A 21,205-nucleotide genomic window follows, 5' to 3' on the forward strand; every position below is an offset into this window, starting at 1 on the left:
ATTTGAGTCTCTTCCTGGTTGGTGTTAATTTGGGTGAAATGTTAAAAGTGAAGGCCAGGGTGGCCCCTGACACTTGGGCCCCTGGGCCTGTGCCTTGTGGGCCCATTCAGTGATTCATCCATGTTCATAACAAACTTTAGGGATATTGCAAATAGCCAAATAGCTGCAAACTCTTTTTATGTTGTGTATTTTGAATTATTTGTAATATGCAGAACAGTTACATCATTAAATATATGTAAGAAGAAAATTATGCACATCAACAATAAGAATCTAAGACCTAAAATAGAGCAGAAATTAATTAAAATTTCCGGATAAAATCTAATTTGTTTATTTGTGGTAGACAGTAATTGGAAAATTATTAACCTGTAAAGAGGAATGCAGTAAATGTATATGTGTTATGAAAAGTTATTGATATATAGACAGTCAACTGGACTGACTTTAAAGGAGATGTATCATCAGTCACCTCTCCTCCATCTCTCATCCCCTCATCAGCTTTCTGTGTTTTCTCTCTGACAGGAAGATGCAGCTAAACTAACAGATTAGGTTACCATGGGAACCACAGAGTGTGCTTTGACTGTTGCGAAACTCTTAATAATTTTTAATCTTATCACATAGAGGCATTTGAGATGTGTCAAACATTTTCTTCAACTTAACCCTTTAAATCCAGTTTTCAGCCATCCTCGCAGAGGGCCTACAGGCACAGAATTCTGACACAAGTTGTAGAAATCATGCACAGAGTGGTCTAAAGTACCTTAACCCTTTCAGTCTCAGACTAAAAACTGTGTTGTATTACTTCCATTTATCAGCCTCTATAAAGTCTCTCATCAGCTTCATGTGTAGATGATTTGCACATACTGACAGCTACTCTCTGGATTTATAATGGATACACACACATATAGAATTTGGGTTTGCTTAGAAAGACAGTGATAAAATGCATTTCATAAATTATAAAAATTTATACTGTGAACTCACAGAAATATGAGAAGGACAATGAAGAACTAATGGTCACATAAATTCAGTGAACTCACCCTTTAATCTGTGGTTCATCAGTTCTGAGAAGTTGCTCAACAGTTGGCTGATGATTAGACAAAAGAAGAGACATAAATAGCAGAGAACAGATGACGAGTCCAACAGACAAGAAGAGACAGACGGTCCACCTGGACATGGATCCCCTGCTGATGGTGTTGCTGTTGCTGTGGAGCTCAGGTAAGACTGTGTTTTTATGATGAGTGTGTGAAAGGTGCAAAACCTGAGTGTTAAAATATTGAATTAGAGTCACAGTTCTGTATTTGAAACAAACAATCCATCCATTTTCTGTAACTGCTTATCCTCTTTAAGGTCGCAAGTGTCCTGGATCCAATTCCAGATGACTTAGGGCAAGAGACAGGGTGCATTCAAAACCTCAGTGTAAAAATGTTGAATTAAACTACTGTATGTTGTAAAGTCTTGAAGGCTGCATTTTCAAATGCATCTCTGCTCTCATCTATGACTGTTTGAATATAATGGATCAGGGGCCTCATTTATAAAGCTTGCTTACGCACAAAACAGAGCTTGAAAGTGGCGTACGCCACTTACAATGCAAAGGTTGTGATTTATAAAAATAAACTTGGCGGGAGAATGTGCGCACCTGTAAGCAAACTCTGTGTCATGCGTGCGCACATTTTGGAGACACTGGGAAGTGGCGACGCAGACGGCGAGGTGGAGAAGTGGAGTCAGATTTTTATTGATGTCTCACACAAATTTAATGTCACGCTATATCCACCTTAGATCCATGTTATCATTGAAATTAAATCCAGCAGCCTTATTTTGCGCTTGGAGTGAGTGATAATTATTTCATAAAAACGTTGTAAAATCCAACTCAAATCCTGAATTGAAATTCTTTCTAAATACATATTTAATCTGCACTGCCTCTAATGTCTCATTGTCCACTCTGTGAGCGCAGGAGGGGGAGAGGATGGCGCGACTGCATGGAATATATTTAATGAATGTGAATGTGAGCTTGAGAATCTCTACTACTCATTCAAAGTTTTTTTTTGCTTTTTTTTTTACTGCTTTCGTTGTGGAGACTAGACAAACTGTCCTCACAAGTAAAAACAACAATGTTTGGGCCACACAAGGCTACAAAGACAAGGACAAAGATACACTCTTTCAATACCACAAGGGTTTAGTAATGTAATCACACAGGATTTCTGGATTTAAAATTTGGCTGTTGTATTGCATTATCTTTATAAGAGCTGGTCTATAGATTTACTCTGTATGGACATTTGGAAGATTTAAAATGTCTACATTAAAACAAATCCAACAAAAGTAAAATGCAACACACACTGAGACATATTTTATTTGTATACATTTACTGTGTTGTCATACACTGAAAATATTTCATTAGTGTTTTAAAGACACAGTTCTGTTACTTTTCCGATTGTGCTGCTACCACTATGGCGGTCACATGTATGAAAAAACTCAAATCAATATGCTGCTTCATATTCATGTTTCTTCTCTGATTTTCTCCTCAGGACTCCAGGCTGAAGGAAAACACAAATCAACTGGTAAACAGAGACCATTAACACTTTTCATGCCAGAGTATTATTTTCTAGCCACCGCCAGCATTTTTGATCATATTCACAAATTTTTCAAGACCCACAAAATAATTTCTTCTATGAATATGTAAACTGTATATACATGAAACTAAAGAAGAGGCCTTCTGTTTTGTTTTTTTTATCAACACTTGAATTTCCTTATTCTCATCAAAAAAACAAACATTTCGGACAAAAAGCTGAGAAAATTTTTAACGAAGAGTAATTTTCAGTATAAAATGAATTTCACATTGACATTCTTTTGTTTTTTCTCATGTCCTTACGTCAGTTTGAACTGTATAAATGAAAGTAATAATAATAATAATGAAAATAATGTTCTCTTTGAGGTATAGCAGCGGAACACACCACTTTCAGTGATCGCTCAGTGTTCTGTTGTCTCCGTCTCCTCTGTAGTTGTCTTGTCCTTGTGTCACTGTCACCATCATGGACATACCGTTTCGTCCCACCAAACTCGTTTGCTTCTTCATCCAAATCGGATTCAGAATATTGATCAAAACAGGAAATGTCAGAGTCTGAGTCCATCAACATCTCCACGGCTTGCACAACTGTAAACATTTCCATCTGCGCCCACATTTTCGTGCAGTTGATGAGTTGCTACATTTCTGTAAACAACATCCTCTTCCGGTTTCCAGCTGATCTTCTTTGTTTGTTTTTGGACGAGGCAGTGCTGTTCTAGTTCACCAGATGTGCGACAGTGCCCTTTATCTTATAACAGTGAAAACATGCATTGCTGGAATATCTAGTCAATGGTGGGGAAGCGCTCTGTCATAAATGATCACATCCAATTTCCTACTAACAGTTAATGTTAGTTTCTTTTAGCCAAAGCAGAGTAGTTATTGGACCCAAAAACCATCTTTTTGAGGCTCTCATCTAAACAGGTGTTAGTACAGCACCTTTGTGTCGTGAATTCTTAGGGATATGACAGTGGTGGAAGAAGAACTCTTATGTTTTCCTTAAGTAAAAGCAGTGATACCACAGCGTAGAAATTCTCTGTTACAGGCAAAATTCCTGGATTCAAAAATTACTTCAGTAAAAGTACAAAAGTATTTGCACGTACACTTGAAGAACCAAAAGTTAAAGTGCCTGTTATGCAGAATGGTCCATTTCAGTATAATTATATCATTAGCTATAAATATTAATGTTTTCATGTTTGTATCACTTTTCTCTTGCAGCTGGTCAAAGCAGAGATAATTTTAATTACTTTATATACTGCCAAGCAGTATGATCTATAATCATATGTCAAAATGTATTTTTTGATTATATTTTTTATTTATAATCCGAATCTGCACCATAGCTGATAAAAAACACTTTTAAAAAATGTAGTGGAGCAAAGAAAAGTACAATAACTGTCCATGCATTGTAGTGAAGAGTAGGAAAATAAGTAACATTAAAGCCAAGTACTTTAGTATAATTTTGGGGTACTTGTACTTCATCTAATTACTTTACACTATCACGGCTGTTAGTTTTACTGCTATGTTTGGTCTTTGCATGTTGTATCCCACAATCCTCTGCTTTCCTGCAGGTGCTCAGTGTGAAACCACAGCTAAGGCTGACATTGTGCTGTTGGTGGACACCAGCTCGAGTGTCAGCAAACGAGATTTTAATATCATCAAGTCCTTTATCAAGAGACTAGTCAGCGTCTTTGACATCGGCCCAGACAGAGTCCAGATTGGTAATATTTTTACTACTGTCACTATTTGTGCTGCCACTATTCATACATATATATATACACATACATATACATATATACATATACACACATACACACACACACACACACATATATATGATATTATTGTTATTGTTGTTATAATATATTTTAAGATAAGAGTTGGGTCTGTAATTTACACATCTTAAATGTTCATTTCCTCAGGTCTGGTTCTGTACGCAGGTGACCCACTCAGTATGTGGGACTTGAACACCTACCAGACCAAATATTCTCTGCTGGAGGCCATTGACAGCGTTACAAGGCTATATGGAGACACCTTGACAGGTGATTCATTAGCATATTGTCAACTCCACCAACCCAACAATTGGAAAAAAAAGACCTCAGGAATGAGGGGCGTTTGAAATAACACTCCAACCTTCACAACTCTATGCTTTTTGATTCTTCTTTGTCATACAGGACAAGCTCTGGACTACATCCTCCATAACAGCTTTCAATCCAATGTGGGAATGCGAGCAGACTCCCAAAAAATTGCTGTCTTGATCACTGATGGAAAGTCCCAGGATGACATATTCCTTCGCTCACAGAACCTGACGGACGCTGGAATCGAGGTCTACGCTATTGGTGACTGACTCTCAGTTTGAATAATGATGAAGCAGAACAGCCTCAGAAAAATTTGTAAAATGAGGATAAGCTCTGAAACTACAATACTTATATAAGTGACATCAATATAAACTGAATGTAGTACTTCAAGTTTGTCAGAATAAAAATGTTAGCTAGATCATTCCATCAGGTGTAAAAATGACAGCATTTATCATTTATATCAGTTCATGTGTTTACGTCATGAGCACCAAGTCAGGCTAATTTCAGTCTTTGTGATTTGATTATAGTAGTGGACCAAATTGAACTAAAACCACCGGCTGTCTAAAAGAAAGAAAGTCAAGTTAAAATCATGGGACATGCTTTAGCAGATATGAGCAGGAATGTAAAGTACATACGATTTGTAGTGAATGGAATTAAAAATGCTCAACCATCAGTCTGGCCTGTCAATTGTTTAGTTTAGGTGTTAGAAAACCTCAATTTTATTACTTTGCCAGCCAAATAGTTTTCTTTGTTTTAAGTCCCCTTTTTCAACACAGTTATTAACACTATATTTTTCTCTCAGGATTAAACGATGCTGACAAGAATGAGCTGAGATCTATCGCCTCCGATCCTGACGAAATTCACATGTACTATGTAGATGGCTCCTCATCTCTAAAGGACATCATTGGCGGCCTCACCATCAACATCTGTAACAGCGCTAATAGCTTAGGTAGACTGTCATCAATGAACAACATACATGTTAGCACTACACTGATATGCTGGTATCAGAATCAAGGTATCACGTTTTTAAAGCTGTTAATCACCTGCCAATGTTTAGGACTCTTCCAGTTAGATGTACTTGTCTTCCAAATAGCTTTAATGTCCTTTATAGGGACTTGCCAATGAAGTCACTGCAGCCAACCTCAACAGATACACACCATCCTCAACTCTCCCCAGGGGAGAGTTAATTCTAGCAGAACCATTTGCCTTTCTGTTTCAGACATCATGAAAACCAGGTTTTGGCCTGTGTGTGGTCTGTGTAATGGTGACGGAGATATTCTGCTGCCTCTCAAGGTCCAACACATCTGAGGTTGGATGGGCTAGAGAGGATGTTGTAAACTGACTGGAGCAGGAACAAAGTAATCAGGACAAAATAATCTCTCAGTCAACAGCTTGCTCCCACTGGGTCCATGTGTCCTGTTCTTTCATCCCTATGATCCATATGGCACATACTTCCTCCACCTGTACTTGTATCTCTTCTTGAATCATGTGGCCTCTCTGCTTCCCTTTGACGCTTTCTTAGCAAAGTCTCAGAACACTACCCATCCCAACGTCACTATTGAAGTGATACAACTCAAATTTTGTGGTAGTCCCAGCCACTGATGCTGTTTGAGTACCTCTTTGTCCTTGAGGGGGGATTTTGCTAAGACAGGATCTGGATACCTTCAAGTGAAACTTTCCCGTCACCTTCTTCATCCTCCAGACCATGGACCTGGACATTCCAGGTTTAAAACTCAGCTGGGCCCAGATGACATGTCTCAAGATCCTAAAGGACCCATCTGCATTAAGGCACCAATATATTCACGGTCAAGTGATCCATAAAGACTCTGATAGGGGTTGTTGAATGTCTACAGGACCTCAACACCCTACCTCTGCTGACTTGACAACCAGGTTCAAAGTCATGGCAAACAGAATCACTAACACAGTGATGATCCCCTTTTCAAGCTGATGCTGGGCTGATGTTGTCATTTAAAAGATTAAAGAAATAAGTAGTATAAGTAGTATAGTTAAAAACGAATACACACACTCTCTTTTTGAGTACTTTGGGTGGCCCATAATCTTTGAGGTCTCTGTGAGGACCACCACTTCCACTGTAGCTATGACAGAGCAAAAAAACAAACCAGGTGGTAGTAGAGCATGAGAATCTCTACTACTCATTTAAAGTTTGTTTGCTTGTTTTTTTTTTTTACTACATTTGTTGTGGAGACTGGACAAACTGTCCTCACAAGTGAAAACAACAAGGTTTGGTACTGCATTATCTTTATGAGAGCTGGTCTGTAGATGTACTCTGTATGGACATTTGGAAGATTTAAAATGTCTACATTAAAACAAATCCAAAAAAAGTAAAATGCAACACACACTGAGACATATTTTATTTGTATACATTTACTGTGTTGTCATACACCGAAAACATTTCATTAGTGTTTTAAAGACACAATTCTGATATGGTGGTCACATGTATGAAAAAACTCAAATCAATATGCTGCTTCATATTCATGTTTCTTCTCTGATTTTCTCCTCAGGACTCCAGGCTGAAGGAAAACACAAATCAACTGGTAAACAGAGACCATTAACACTTTTCATGCCAGAGTATTATTTTCCAGCCACCGCCAGCATTTTTGATCATACTCACTAATTTTTCAAGACCCACAAAATAATTTCTTCTATGAATATGTAAACTGTATATACATGAAACTAAAAAAGAGGCCTTCTGGTTTTATAAAAAAAAACATTCTTTTTTTTCATCAACACTTGAATTTCTTTATTCTCATCAAAAAAAAAAAAAACATTTCGGACAAAAAGCTGAGAAAATTTTTAACGAAGAGTAATTTTCAGTATAAAATGAATTTCACATTGACATTCTTTTGTTTTTTCTCATGTCCTTACATCAGTTTGAACTGTATAAATGAAAGTACTAGTAATAATAATGAAAATACTATTCTCTTTGAGGTGTAGCAGTGGAACACACCACGTTCAGTGATCGCTCAGTGTTCTGTTGTCTCCGTCTCCTCTGTAGTTGTCTTGTCCTTGTGTCACTGTCACCATCATGGACATCCCGTTTCGTCCCACCAAACTCGTTTGCTTCTTCGTCCAAATCAGATTCAGAATATTGATCAAAACAGGAAATGTCAGAGTCTGAGTCCATCAACATCTCCACGGCTTGCACAACTGTAAACATTTCCATCGGCGCCCGCATTTTCGTGCAGTTGCTACATTTCTGTAAACAACGTCCTCTTCCGGTTTCCAGCTGATCTTCTTTGTTTGTTTTTGGACGAGGCAGTGCTGTTCTAGTTCACCAGATGTGCGACAGTGCCCTTTATCTTATAACAGTGAAAACACGCATTGCTGGAATATCTAGTCAATGGCGGGGAAGCGCTCTGTCATAAATGATGGAATGTCAATGGCTGGGAAAGAGTTAAGATAAATAAAAATTATGGACGGGTCAACAAAGTGGTAAATGTTCACATCCAATTTCCTACTAACAGTTAATGTTAGTTTCTTTTAGCCAAAGCAGAGTAGTTATTGGACCCAAACACCATCTTTTTGAGGCTCTCATCTAAACAGGTGTTAGTACAGCACCTTTGTGTTGTGAAATCTTAGGGATATGACAGTGGTGGAAGAAGAACTCTTATGTTTTCCTTAAGTAAAAGCAGTGATACCACAGTGTAGGAATTCTCTGTTACAGGCAAAATTCCTGGATTCAAAAATGACTTCAGTAAAAGTACAAAAGTATTTGCACATACACTTGAAGAACCAAAAGTTAAAGTGCTCGTTATGCAGAATGGTCCATTTCAGTATAATTATATCATTAGCTATAAATATTAATGTTTTCATGTTTGTATCACTTTTCTCTTGCAGCTGGTCAAAGCGGAGATAATTTTAATTACTTTATATACTGCCAAGCAGTATGATCTATAATCATATGTCAAAATGTATTTTTTGATTATATTTTTTATTTATAATCCGAATCTGCAACATAGCTGATAAATAACACTTCTAAAAAATGTAGTGGAGCAAAGAAAAGTACAATAACTGTCCATGCATTGTAGTGAAGAGTAGGAAAAAAAGTAAAATTAAAGCCAAGTACTTTAGTATAATTTTGGGGTACTTGTACTTCACCTAATTACTTTACACTACTTTACACTATCACGGCTGTTAGTTTTACTGCTATGTTTTGTCTTTGCATGTTGTATCCCACAATCCTCTGCTTTCCTGCAGGTGCTCAGTGTGAAACCACAGCTAAGGCTGACATTGTGCTGTTGGTGGACACCAGCTCGAGTGTCAGCAATCCAGACTTTGATATCATCAAGTCCTTTATCAAGAGACTAGTCAACGTCTTTGACATCGGCCCAGACAGAGTCCAGATTGGTAATATTTTTACTACTCACTAGTAGTAGTCACTATTCATGCTGCCACTATTCATACATATACAGTATATATACACATACATATAAAAATATACATATATACATATACAGATAGAGATAGAGATAGAGAGATATAGACACACACACACACACACACGTATATATATTGTATCATTATGATATTATTGTTATTGTTGTTATAATATATTTTAAGATAAGAGTTGGGTCTGTAATCTACACATCTTAAATGTTCATTTCCTCAGGTCTGGTTCTGTACGCAGGTGACCCACAAACTGAGTGTGACCTGAAAACTTACCAAACAAAATATTCTCTGCTGGAGGCCATTGACAGGGTTACACGGCTGCATGGAGACACCTACACAGGTGACTTATTAGCATACTGTCAAATCCACCAATCCAACAATTGAAAAAAAAAAAGACCTCAGGAATGAGGGGCGTTTGAAATAACACCCCAACCTTCACAACTCTATGCTTTTTGATTCTTCTTTGTCATACAGGAAAGGCTCTGGACTACATCCTCCATAACAGCTTTAAACCCAATGTGGGAATGCGAGCAGACTCCCAAAAAATTGCTGTTTTGATCACTGATGGAAAGTCCACAGACATCGCACACATCCCCTCACAGAACCTGAAGGACGCTGGAATCGAGGTCTACGCTATTGGTGACTGACTCTCAGTTGAATAATGATGAAGTAGAACAGCCTCAGAAAAAATTGTAAAATGAGGATAAGTTCTGAAACTACAATACTTATATAAAGAGACATCAGTATAAACTGAATGTGGTACTTCATGTTTGTCAAAATAAAAATGTTAGCTAGCTTGTTCCTTCAGGTGTAAAAATGACAGCATTTATCATTTATATCAGTTCATGTCTTTATGTATTGAGCACCGGGTCAGGCTATTTCAGTCTTTGTGATTTGATTATAGTAGTGGACCAAATTGAACTAAAACCACCGGCTGTCCAAAAGAAAGAAAGTCAAGTTACAATCATGGGACATGCTTTAGCAGATATGAGCAGGAATGTAAAGTACATACGATTTGTAGTGAATGGAATTAAAAATGCTCAACCATCAGTCTGGCCTGTCAATTGTTTAGTTTAGGTGTTAGAAAACCACAATTTTATTACTTTGCCAGCCAAATAGTTTTCTTTGTTTTAAGTCCCCTTTTTCAACACAGTTATTAACACTATATTTTTCTCTCAGGATTAAACGATGCTGACAAGAATGAGCTGAGATCTATCGCCTCCGATCCTGACGAAATTCACATGTACTATGTAGATGGCTCCTCATCTCTAAAGGACATCATTGGCGGCCTCACCATCAACATCTGTAACAGTGCTAATAGCTTAGGTAGACTGTCATCATTGAACAACATACATGTTAGTACTACAATGATCTGCTGTTATCAGAATCAAGGTATCACGTTTTTAAAGCTGTTAATCACCTGCCAATGTTTAGGACTCTTCCAGTTAGATGTACTTGTCTTCCAAATAGCTTTAATGTCCTTTATAGGGACTTGCCAATGAAGTCACTGCAGCCAACCTCAACAGACACACACCATCCTCAACTCTCCCCAGGGGAGAGTTAATTCCAGCAGAACCATTTGCCTTTCTGTTTCAGACATCATGAAAACCAGGTTTTGGCCTGTGTGTGGTCTGTGTAATGGTGACGGAGATATTCTGCTGCCTCTCAAGGTCCAACACATCTGAGGTTGGATGTTGTAAACCGACTGGAGCAGGAACAAAGTAATCAGGACAAAATAATCTCTCAATCAACAGCTTGCTCCCAGTGGGTCCATGTGTCCTGTTCCTTCATCCCTATGATCCATATGTCACATACTTCCTCCACCTGTGCTTGAATCTCTTCTTGAATCATGTGGCCTCTCTGCTTCCCTTTGACACCTTCTTAGCAAAGTCTCAGAACACTACCCATCCCAACGTCACTATTGCAGTGATACAACTCAAATTTTGTGGTAATCCCAGCCACAGATGCAAGAAGGGGCTGATCTGTTTGAGTACCGCTTTGTCCTTGAGGGTGTAGACTTTGCTAAGACAGAATCTGGATACCTTCAAGCAAAACTTTCCCGCTAACTTCTTCATCCTCCAGACCATGAACCTGGACATTCCAGGTTTAAAACTCAGCTGGGCCCGGATGACATGTCTGAAGATCCTTGAGGACCCATCTGCATTAAGGCACCAATATATTCACGGTCAAGTGATCCATAAAGACTCTGATAGGGGTTGTTGTGTATCTACAGGACCTCAACACCTTACCTCTGCTGACTTGACAACCAGGTTCAAAGTCATGGCAAACAGAATCACTAACACAGTGATGATCCCCTTTTCAAGCTGATGTTGTGCTGATGTTGTCATTTCAAAGACTGCTCTGAGACTGAGCAATTGTAACAATCCAGAATCACTGATCTTGTCTGGAACATGATGTGAAACTATTTTTCAACCAGCTTTCTCAGCATAGAGACATTGGTTTTTGCCACAGAACAGGAGAAGTCTAATCTGAATATGTTGTAGCTTCATTTGTTATTCTACTGTGATCAGAGTTATGACGGGTTGTGACCACCTGATAAGGAAGAGCCACGCCAGAACCAGGATGAGCAGAACCCAAACTTCTTACGTTTTAGAGGGAAAGATTGAAATGTGCAATATGTATAAGAATGTTAATAAATTAAAAGTAGCACAATGTGTACAGTACAGGCCAAAAGTTTGGACACACCTTCTCATTCAATGCGTTTTCTTTATTTTCATGACTATTTACATTGTAGATTCTCACTGAAGGCATCAAAACTATGAATGAACACATGTGGAGTTATGTACTTAACAAAAAAAGGTGAAATAACTGAAAACATGTTTTATATTCTAGTTTCTTCAAAATAGCCACCCTTTGCTCTGATTACTGCTTTGCACACTCTTGGCATTCTCTCCATGAGCTTCAAGAGGTAGTCACCTGAAATGGTTTCCACTTCACAGGTGTGCCTTATCAGGGTTCATTAGTGGAATTTCTTGCTTTATCAATGGGGTTGGGACCATCTGTTGTGTTGTGCAGAAGTCAGGTTAATACACAGCCGACAGCCCTATTGGACAACTGTTAAAATTCATATTATGGCAAGAACCAATCAGCTAACTAAAGAAAAACGAGTGGCCATCATTACTTTAAGAAATGAAGGTCAGTCAGTCCGGAAAATTGCAAAAACTTTAAATGTGTCCCCAAGTGGAGTCGCAAAAACCATCAAGCATCAACCAAGAGTCACCTCTGCTTCTGAGGATAAGTTCATCCGAGTCACCAGCCTCAGAAATCGCAAGTTAACAGCAGCTCAGATCAGAGACCAGATGAATGCCACACAGAGTTCTAGCAGCAGACCCATCTCTAGAACAACTGTTAAGAGGAGACTGCGCCAATCAGGCCTTCATGGTCAAATAGCTGCTAGGAAACCACTGCTAAGGAGAGGCAACAAGCAGAAGAGATTTGTTTGGGCCAAGAAACACAAGGAATGGACATTAGACCAGTGGAAATCTGTGCTTTGGTCTGATGAGTCCAAATTTGAGATCTTTGGTTCCAACTGCCGTGTCTTTGTGAGATGCAGAAAAGGTGAACGGATGGATTCCACATGCCTGGTTCCCACTGTGAAGCATGGAGGAGGAGGTGTGATGGTGTGGGGGTGTTTTGCTGGTGACACTGTTGGGGATTTATTCAAAATTGAAGGCACACTGAACCAGCATGGCTACCACAGCATCCTGCAGCGACATGCCATCCCATCCGGTTTGCGTTTAGTTGGACGATCATTTATTTTTCAACAGGACAATGACCCCAAACACACCTCCAGGCTGTGTAAGGGCTATTTGACCAAGAAGGAGAGTGATGGAGTGCTGCGGCAGATGACCTGGCCTCCACAGTCACCGGACCTGAACCCAATCGAGATGGTTTGGGGTGAGCTGGACCGCAGAGTGAAGGCAAAGGGGCCAACAAGTGCTAAACACCTCTGGGAACTCCTTCACGACTGTTGGAAAACCATTTCAGGTGACTACCTCTTGAAGCTCATCGAGAGAATGCCAAGAGTGTGCAAAGCAGTAATCAGAGCAAAGGGTGGCTATTTTGAAGAAACTAGAATATAAAACATGTTTTCAGTTAGTTCACCTTTTTTTGTTAAGTACATAACTCCACATGTGTTCATTCATAGTTTTGATGCCTTCAGTGAGAATCTACAATGTAAATAGTCATGAAAATACAGAAAACACATTGAATGAGAAGGTGTGTCCAAACTTTTGGCCTGTACTGTATATCCAGACATAACTTAAGTATTCATGAAAAAGTAAACAGGATGAAGGGTTGCAACCCCTACTATGAGAACATTTTACAAATTAAAATTCCACCCAACTCTGGGTCCTTGACACATCCTTGACTTGCTAAGTCTCCAGATCATCCGGAACTTTGCTCGTTGTTTCTGGAACAAGAACAAACACCAAACACTTCACTAAGTTTATACACTGCACAGATTATAAGCAGATCTTAGATTTACCCCAACCTCACCTCCTTTTAAGGCGGTAGATCTTGTTTCTGTTCATCAGGCATTGGTGTTTTCAACGTGTCATTTTTCACGCTATCATAACATGGTGCCAAAGTCAGGAATTTTGAAATACTATAATAGCTGCTATGGTATGAACTTGTTCTCGCTGTCTATCTCAGTGTTTGCCAGGCTGGTGAATGGGACTGGTCTGTGTTCAGGACGACTGGAGGTGAAGTCTAACCAGTCTAACCAGTTGTGGTCCTCAGTGTGTGAACATGACTTTGACCAGCAGGATGCAGAGGTGGTCTGTAGGGAGCTGGGCTGTGGGGCTCCTTCAGTCCTCCAGGGGGCGCTCTATGGAGAAGTGGAGGCTCTAATGTGGACCAAAGAGTTCCAGTGTGGAGGAAATGAGTCTGCTCTCCTGGACTGTAGAAGCTCAGGCTCAGATAGAAACAACTGCTCATCTGGCAAAGCTGTTGGACTCACCTGCTCAGGTAGAAGAGGAGCTGCAGATTTGATTTGGTTCATTTCTGTTGTAATGAAACTCACTTTGTTCTTTTACTGATGACTCTGGTTTCTGTTCAGATCCTGTCAGGTTGGTGGGAGGATCCAGTCGCTGCACTGGAACACTGGAGGTGAAACGAGGAGGCTGGAGACCAGTGGATGGCTCTGACTGGACTCTGACATCAGCAGCTATAGCCTGTGAAGACTTGGACTGTGGCTTTGCTGTGTCAACAGGAATAAGACATGAGTCCATGCGTACATCTACATGGAAGATCAATCCTCATTGTATTCAGGCTGGATATACTCTGAGGGAGTGTGTCACATCAGGTTCCTCCTCTTCCATCCTGGAGCTCACCTGCTTAGGTAAGCCTGTCTGTGACATCATCTATGACTTAGTTAGAATCTCTTTATGTGGTATGAAATGCAGAGACACAGAGGTCTGCTCAGCAACATGACAGATGTGAATATGTTTATAATGAAATCATAATTGTTGATGATAACATCTTGTAGACAGTACTAATGATGTAATTGCTTGTGTATGTGACTTCCTCAATACAGTATGTCGCCCTCCATGTGACCTGAATGTAGAATACAGGCATTGTTTGAAGTCTAGCCTCTGAACTGACACCAGGCTCAGCTCTGTATGTAGTGGGGAGTGATGATAATTAACTCCCAAGTAAAATCGCATTAAATTTAGAGTCTGATGAAGGAATCTGCTATGCAAGCATTGGCAGGACAAACTGCCATGTGGCCATTGCCCTGGAGGACACCTCGCCACAAGTGGGATATACTGTGTTGTGAGTGCTTTTATTGTGTGCCGAGGCCCTTGCTGCTGTTTCACAATTCCTCCTGCAAGGAACCTGTGACGACAAAGGAAATATACTTATTAATGAATGGAGATGGATAAATCTAGTCAGCAGTCCACCTGATATGCAGCAGCTGGGTAAGATGCTCAGCTTTGCATCAAATAATTAAAAATCCTGCTCACCTGGCAGAGCTGTTGGACTCACCTGGGGTTCTTTTCATTATGTTAACGTCCTTCCTTGCTTCCTTCACTTCCTCCCAGTAAGTATGTGTGAGAGAGATGCAAATAAGAGACATGAAGATGGAGGAGTCAAAGTTGCCAAGTGAGAAATCCTTGGTTCTACAGTGTCAGTCTTGAGTTGTGTCAGTTATTGAGCCACATGTGGAGGTGCATCATTTATCCCTCATGGCACTTAATAAAAGTAGAAACATGGGATACACCTGTGTTTCCTCACTCTAACATCCTCCAGAGGCCTCCTAACTCCTTGTCTCCTCAAGTTGCATGCAAGGGATTCGAAGATCCTCCATGATGGGAAAGGGGGAGCGATTTGTAGGTCACAGGAGGAGAGAGGACGTGATGTATAAGTTAGCACAATGAAAAGCATCCCTGATCAGGTAGAAGAGGAGCTGCAGCTGTGATTCTGCTTAATTTCTGTTCTAATGAAACTCACTTTATCCTTTTACCGAGGACCCTCTTGTTTCTGTTCAGAGCCTTTCAGGTTGGTGGGAGGATCCAGTCGCTGTGCAGGAACACTGGAGGTGAAACAGAGAGACTGGAGACCAGTGGATGGCTCTGACTGGACTCTGAAGCAAGCAGCTGTCGTCTGCAGAGACTTGGACTGTGGATCTGCTATTTCAGCAGGAATAAGAAATGAGGCCATGCGCAAATCTGCATGGAAGATCAGTCCTAGCTGTATTCAGGCTGGACATACCCTGAGGGAGTGTGTAACATCAGGTTCCTCTTCCTCCATCATGGAGATCACCTGCGTAGGTAAGCTGGTCTGTTACATCATCTATGACAGTAATCTTTCCAAGATATGCTTGTATCAAAAACCCTGTAGTTGATCATAAGATCTTCCAGGCTGCACTTTGATGAAACTGCTTGTGTATCAGACTTCCTGAACTAATGGTTTGGGAATATGTGAATCTGTACAGTGTCTGATGAGATGTATCATGTCTGTTTCATAGTATCAATAATCACAAATAAAGATCAGTTTTAAAATTTAAATTCTCTCTCTCTCTCCAGACTCTGTCAGGCTTTCGAATGGGACTGATCTGTGTTCAGGACGACTGGAGGTGAAATCTGGCCAGTCTAACCAGTCGTGGTCCTCAGTGTGTGAAGATGACTTTGACCAGCAGGATGCAGAGGTGGTCTGTAGGGAGCTGGGTTGTGGGGCTCCTTCAGTCCTCCAGGGGGCGCTCTATGGAGAAGTGGAGGCTCCAATGTGGACCAAAGAGTTCCAGTGTGGAGGTAACGAGTCTGCTCTCCTGGACTGTAGAAGCTCAGACTCAGATAGAAACACCTGCTCATCTGGCAAAGCTGTTGGACTCACCTGCTCAGGTAGAAGAGGAGCTGCAGATTTGATTTGGTTCATTTCTGTTGTAATGAAACTCACTTTGTTCTTTTACTGATGACTCTCTGGTTTCTGTTCAGATCCTGTCAGGTTGGTGGGAGGATCCAGTCGCTGCACTGGAACACTGGAGGTGAAACGAGGAGACTGGAGACCAGTGGATGGCTCTGACTGGACTCTGACGTCAGCAGTTGCCTTCTGTAGAAACCTGAACTGTGGCTCTGCTATTTCAGCAGGAAGGAAAGAGGACTCCTCCAACAGATCTGCATGGAAGATCAACTTTGACTGTGCTCACTCTGGATCTGCTCTGAGAGAGTGTGGAACATTATTGTCCTGGTCTTCCTCCACCCTGGAGCTCACCTGTTCAGGTAAGCCCATCAGTGACATCTGGTGCTTCTGAAAGTCAAGGATGCTTCCTTGGTAGGACAGGTCCTTCCGAGTTGAGTCCTACAGAGGCTAGGCAAGATCCCTTGACTTTGAGATGCACCAATCATCTGTGACAGCGATCTTCCAGTGTCATCCTTCCTCTGATCTGAACTGTAAAATTATCCAGGACAATAGCATCCTGATGGGTAGAGAAGTGGGCTTATTCCCTGATGCTTCAAACTGTGGCAATCTGCCCTTTAAGCAACCTCCTGTGGTTTTATGTGAAGGTGTTGATTTCATTTCAACCAGACAGGGGCATTAGGGAGAGAATGAGCAGGCTTTAATTCATCCCCTCACAGTGACTTTAGTTAACTGATGAGTGATTTTAGGTGATTTAACATGACTGAAGTTTAAGGTTGATGGGAGCAGCTGTACTGATGTGTGTGTCTGTGAATGTGTTTCATCAGATCCAGCAGCTTTTATCATCAGATTGGTCGTCCTGCCGCTGATTCTGCTGTTGTTCAACACTGTCATCTATTTCATCTTTAAGGTACCGTACACATCTCTGTTGATTAGAGGACTGACTCAAACGAAGCCCTTAGCCTGTGTGTGTTGAACAAAAGAGAGGAGTGATGCAACAACTCATATCTGTGTGCTGTCATGTCTCTCCAGACCACCAGGGGGAAGAAGCCAGGCCCACAGGAGAACATCGAGGTGGATTATTACAACCTCAGTGTTTCCAGAGCTGAAGGAGGATCGGCTGAAGAGGAAGGAGCCCAGGCAGAAGAGTAGGACCTCCAAAGAGCTCATCTCACATCTAATTAGATTTCTCACCTGCCAAACATCAACTCTGAATGGAACATTTCTTTTAAATCCTTGTTAAACTGTTAAAAGAATGAAAGCAGGAAGAGATAACTAAAGGTCTCTCCTCTCAGTCTCAAGTGATAATCCAACCAGGTTTTTGGAGCCCAGTTTCACAATGAGTCAAGTCCATTTTGAACAATTCTGCACCTTGGTATTTCGTTTAGTGGCATTGTAGTAAGTAGTCTGACCGTTATGTTGCAAGATGGAAAGTAAGTACATGGAGGTCAGGGTGGTGGATAGACATGTAGTGCATCAGACTTTTATGCAAGAGGACTTGTCACAGACCTACAATGAACATTTGCCTTTTTAATAACCAAAACAATCTTTCCCATGCCTTCACCATCAGTTATTTCCCATCACCACAACTTTTTTTCTAATCTTTATCAAATTTATTGTGTCTCGATAGCCATTGGAAACATGGAGTCCAGGTGGGCCTTGTTGAGGTTGTGCGTAGAAGGTCACCTGTGCCCCATGTGGTGGCAACCAAAGAATCTGCTAGTGGACATCAGTGGTGAAAAAGACCATTTAGCTGAAGAAAGAGTCTTTTCAAGCTCAGTCAGGAGACTCCAGAAACACCAGCAGGACTGCGGCGTCTGTGGTCACTGGGGCGAAAACTGTGTGGGTGGAGTTTGGGGTAGGCCATGGAGAAGGATTTTGAGTCAAGGTTCTGACAGATAATCAGACAACTCAGGAGAGGGAGGCAGAGCTTAGCCCAGGCTGTTTCCAGCTGAAGAGGAGAACTGTTGACTCAGACTGAGGACATTGTCAGATAGTGGAGGAAACACATAAAGGAACTCCTGAACCAGACAGATATGCCTTCTATAGAGGAGGCAGAGCTTGAAGGATCATGGGAGGCCTTGTCCATTTCTCTGGCAGAAGTCACGGAGGTAGTCGAAAACCTCCAGCGTGGCAAAACTCCAGAGGTGGATGAGATTCACCTTGAGATGATGAGGGCTCTGGACATTGTTGAGCTGTCTTAGAGTGCTTTCACACCCAACCCATTTGGTTTGTTTAAAACAAACCCTGGTGGGTTTGTCTTGGTTCAGTAGTTGTTAACTGATCCCAGACCGAGGCCACTTGAAAAGAAGGGTCTCGGTCCGCCTCCATGGGGAGTCTGGGTCAGTTTGTCATTGGTGTCCTTGATTTTACATTGTTTGATGGTAGATATGTGATTTTAGCAAGAAGCTAAAACACCAGTAAATCATCAAGGAAGCAATTATAATATAAGATCTGTATAATATTCAAATCATTTGGTAACCATGGTAACCTGCCAGCAACTAAGTGCAAGGATTTCTCCTATCAATCAGACAATTTGAGCAGTTCAAACTGCAGTGTGTTGTGCTTGAATCCTCCGTGTACTTGGGTAGTTCAGAAAGTCCTGAACATTCGGTACAAAGTCCTTTTCATCTAGTCTCTACATATCAGTCATTATTCATAACATGAGCTTGATTTGTAGTCTAATAATACATAATGCTTGTAATCAGTTGCCCATCAAGTCTATATGCACTTCGGTTGGTTCAGTTATTGATCATTAATAGTCAGTTTGAGAGTGTTCCTCATTTATTATTAGACATGGTTATCCTTGTCAGTACAACCAATGTTCGACCATGCATCATAGCTCATCTTGTATTGTAAACAAATAAAATATCTACATATACCGCACACAAGTTGTTTTGACTTATTTGTGTGCGTAAATCTTTTTATATCAGAGTCCCTGAAGTTTCCAAGAACTAGGAGAGCAACTTAGTGACTATTGTGTTTTTAATCTTGTTGATTAACAAATTAATCGGGTCTGGACTGATCAGATCAGCTAACCAATCAATAAACAGATTCCAATCAAAGGGTTGTTGCTATCTGGTAAAATACTTTGCAAAAGGATTCGGCCGAGGTTCTTATCCTCTCTGGGATGCATTTAAGTGACCAAAACGATCTCCCCAATAGTGGACTTCTTATCAATTTTGGAGTCACAGGATGGAGAGCGGACGAGTGAAGACGAGAAGAAGCAGAATTAACTGTATAGACACGTACCTCAAACATCCCAACAACTGTTGGGTGGATTGCCACAACACGTCCTCATACATTGGTTCGTATGATGTCCTAAAAAAAATGGACACACCACAGTTTATATGATAAACTACAAATAAGCACCCCACAAATGATGTGGCGTACTCAACCTCAAGTTAGGTAAGTTTAGGAAAAAGAACATGGTGACGACGTACTTTAAAATTAATTACACGGTATCAATCAAAGGTCTCCCAGGGTAAAGTCCTGTGTTTTGTGATCCATCCGCCAGATTTAGTCAAAGTCTTGAGACGAAAATGCTTATTAGTTTTAGTCACATCTTAGTCATTTATATTCTTTATGTTTTTTGTCAACAAAAATTCAAAACATTTGTCAACTACTAGTCATGATGTTTTCCATATGTTTTCAACATCAGTTTGGTATTTCTGCTTAACAGTTTCTCAAAATACTCAACTGAGAAGCAGACAGAGGGGTCTACAGTCTGTGTTTTAAGGATATATCCAGGATGTCAAACTGACTCAGCAGCAACAACAGGTTAAAAAGACAAAGATAGTTAGAAGCTAAAGCCGAACTATAGGCTACAGATCACAGTGTAAAAGTGAACCACCACATCACTGCTGATCGCCACACAAGACAATGAATATAAAGGGAAACTTTGCCTATACTGAACCAGTTGTGTGGCATCGCAGTGTGTGCAGATGAATCGTGTTTGGCATCGCCTCCGTGCCACTGCCAGCACCCGGACCTCTGTCGCTGGTTGGGCAGTGATAATTCATCATTCATCTGCGCACAATGCGATGACACACAGCTGGTTGAATATCAGCAAAGTTTCCCTGCTTCCCTTCACCGGTTCCTGTACAGCAGGGTCGGTCTTTGTTTCACTGTTATAATCATCAAAAAGCAAAAGCAGCATGTGTATACATTCAGTAGGCTATATCTTCAGTAGCTAGCTAGCTAACCCTACACTTTTCAGGGTTTGATTTGGGTTTTGGAACAGGGAAGAAACGTATATCCTTTTCCAACCTCTCCAGGTAACGAGTATCATTACTACACAACGTGCCCCAGGCACAACATTTAACTCGAAATCCACAAAACCAGCCTGAAGATGAAGGAGCGATTGCATCAGAGTCAATGAAGCACAGCTGTGTCTGAGCCGGCCTGATGCTACGTTATGATTGGCCAGTCTACATCGAGTCTGGGGCGAGACTTGGTGAAGGCTCAATTTTGTTTGCCAAGTGGAAGATAAGTAGACGTAGGAACTTCCGGATACCTCCGACTCAGAATTAAAAATTTGCCATTTACATATTTGTTTGTTTCTTCTCAGCTGCTCATACAGCCTGAATACGATGGGAATCCAAGAGAAAAAATTAAAAACTATCACTTGTTTCTTGATTCATGGCCACAGATTTACAGTTTTGTTTTTTCCCCCCAGATGATCCTGCTAACAAACAAGCTGAACCAAAAACAGAACTTCCATGGAAAAAATAAACTTCTGAAATAAAATCCTGGTAAATATAAATCCCAGTTAGGACAGCAGCTCTCACAC

General features: G+C 40.6%; 2 protein-coding genes across 2 annotated transcripts in view; both read left to right on the forward strand.

Annotated features, from left to right (window-relative positions):
* LOC117247019 (scavenger receptor cysteine-rich type 1 protein M130-like) overlaps positions 1-19,292 on the forward strand; it is a 36,634-nt gene extending 17,342 nt beyond the window's left edge. The window contains exons 12-18 of the mRNA XM_078163483.1: positions 13,708-14,022; positions 14,114-14,395; positions 15,546-15,827; positions 16,083-16,397; positions 16,491-16,775; positions 17,241-17,323; positions 17,446-19,292. Coding sequence (XP_078019609.1) covers positions 13,708-14,022; positions 14,114-14,395; positions 15,546-15,827; positions 16,083-16,397; positions 16,491-16,775; positions 17,241-17,323; positions 17,446-17,565 — 1,682 coding nt within the window. The 3' untranslated portion in view covers positions 17,566-19,292. The remainder of the gene's footprint in view (positions 1-13,707; positions 14,023-14,113; positions 14,396-15,545; positions 15,828-16,082; positions 16,398-16,490; positions 16,776-17,240; positions 17,324-17,445) is intronic.
* LOC144459433 (matrilin-1-like) lies at positions 1,153-11,696 on the forward strand. The gene is made up of 11 exons (XM_078163497.1): positions 1,153-1,206; positions 2,514-2,546; positions 4,117-4,266; positions 4,468-4,587; positions 4,720-4,884; positions 5,426-5,572; positions 7,146-7,178; positions 8,842-8,991; positions 9,254-9,373; positions 9,508-9,672; positions 10,213-11,696. The coding sequence occupies exons 1-11, from the start codon at positions 1,164-1,166 to the stop codon at positions 10,533-10,535; spliced, it is 1,449 nt and encodes a 482-aa protein (XP_078019623.1). The 5' UTR covers positions 1,153-1,163; the 3' UTR covers positions 10,536-11,696.
* Positions 19,293-21,205: the final 1,913 nt, after the last annotated feature.

Source organism: Epinephelus lanceolatus, chromosome 21 (genome assembly GCF_041903045.1).
Source record: "Epinephelus lanceolatus isolate andai-2023 chromosome 21, ASM4190304v1, whole genome shotgun sequence".
NCBI classification, from domain to species: Eukaryota; Metazoa; Chordata; class Actinopteri; order Perciformes; family Serranidae; genus Epinephelus; species Epinephelus lanceolatus.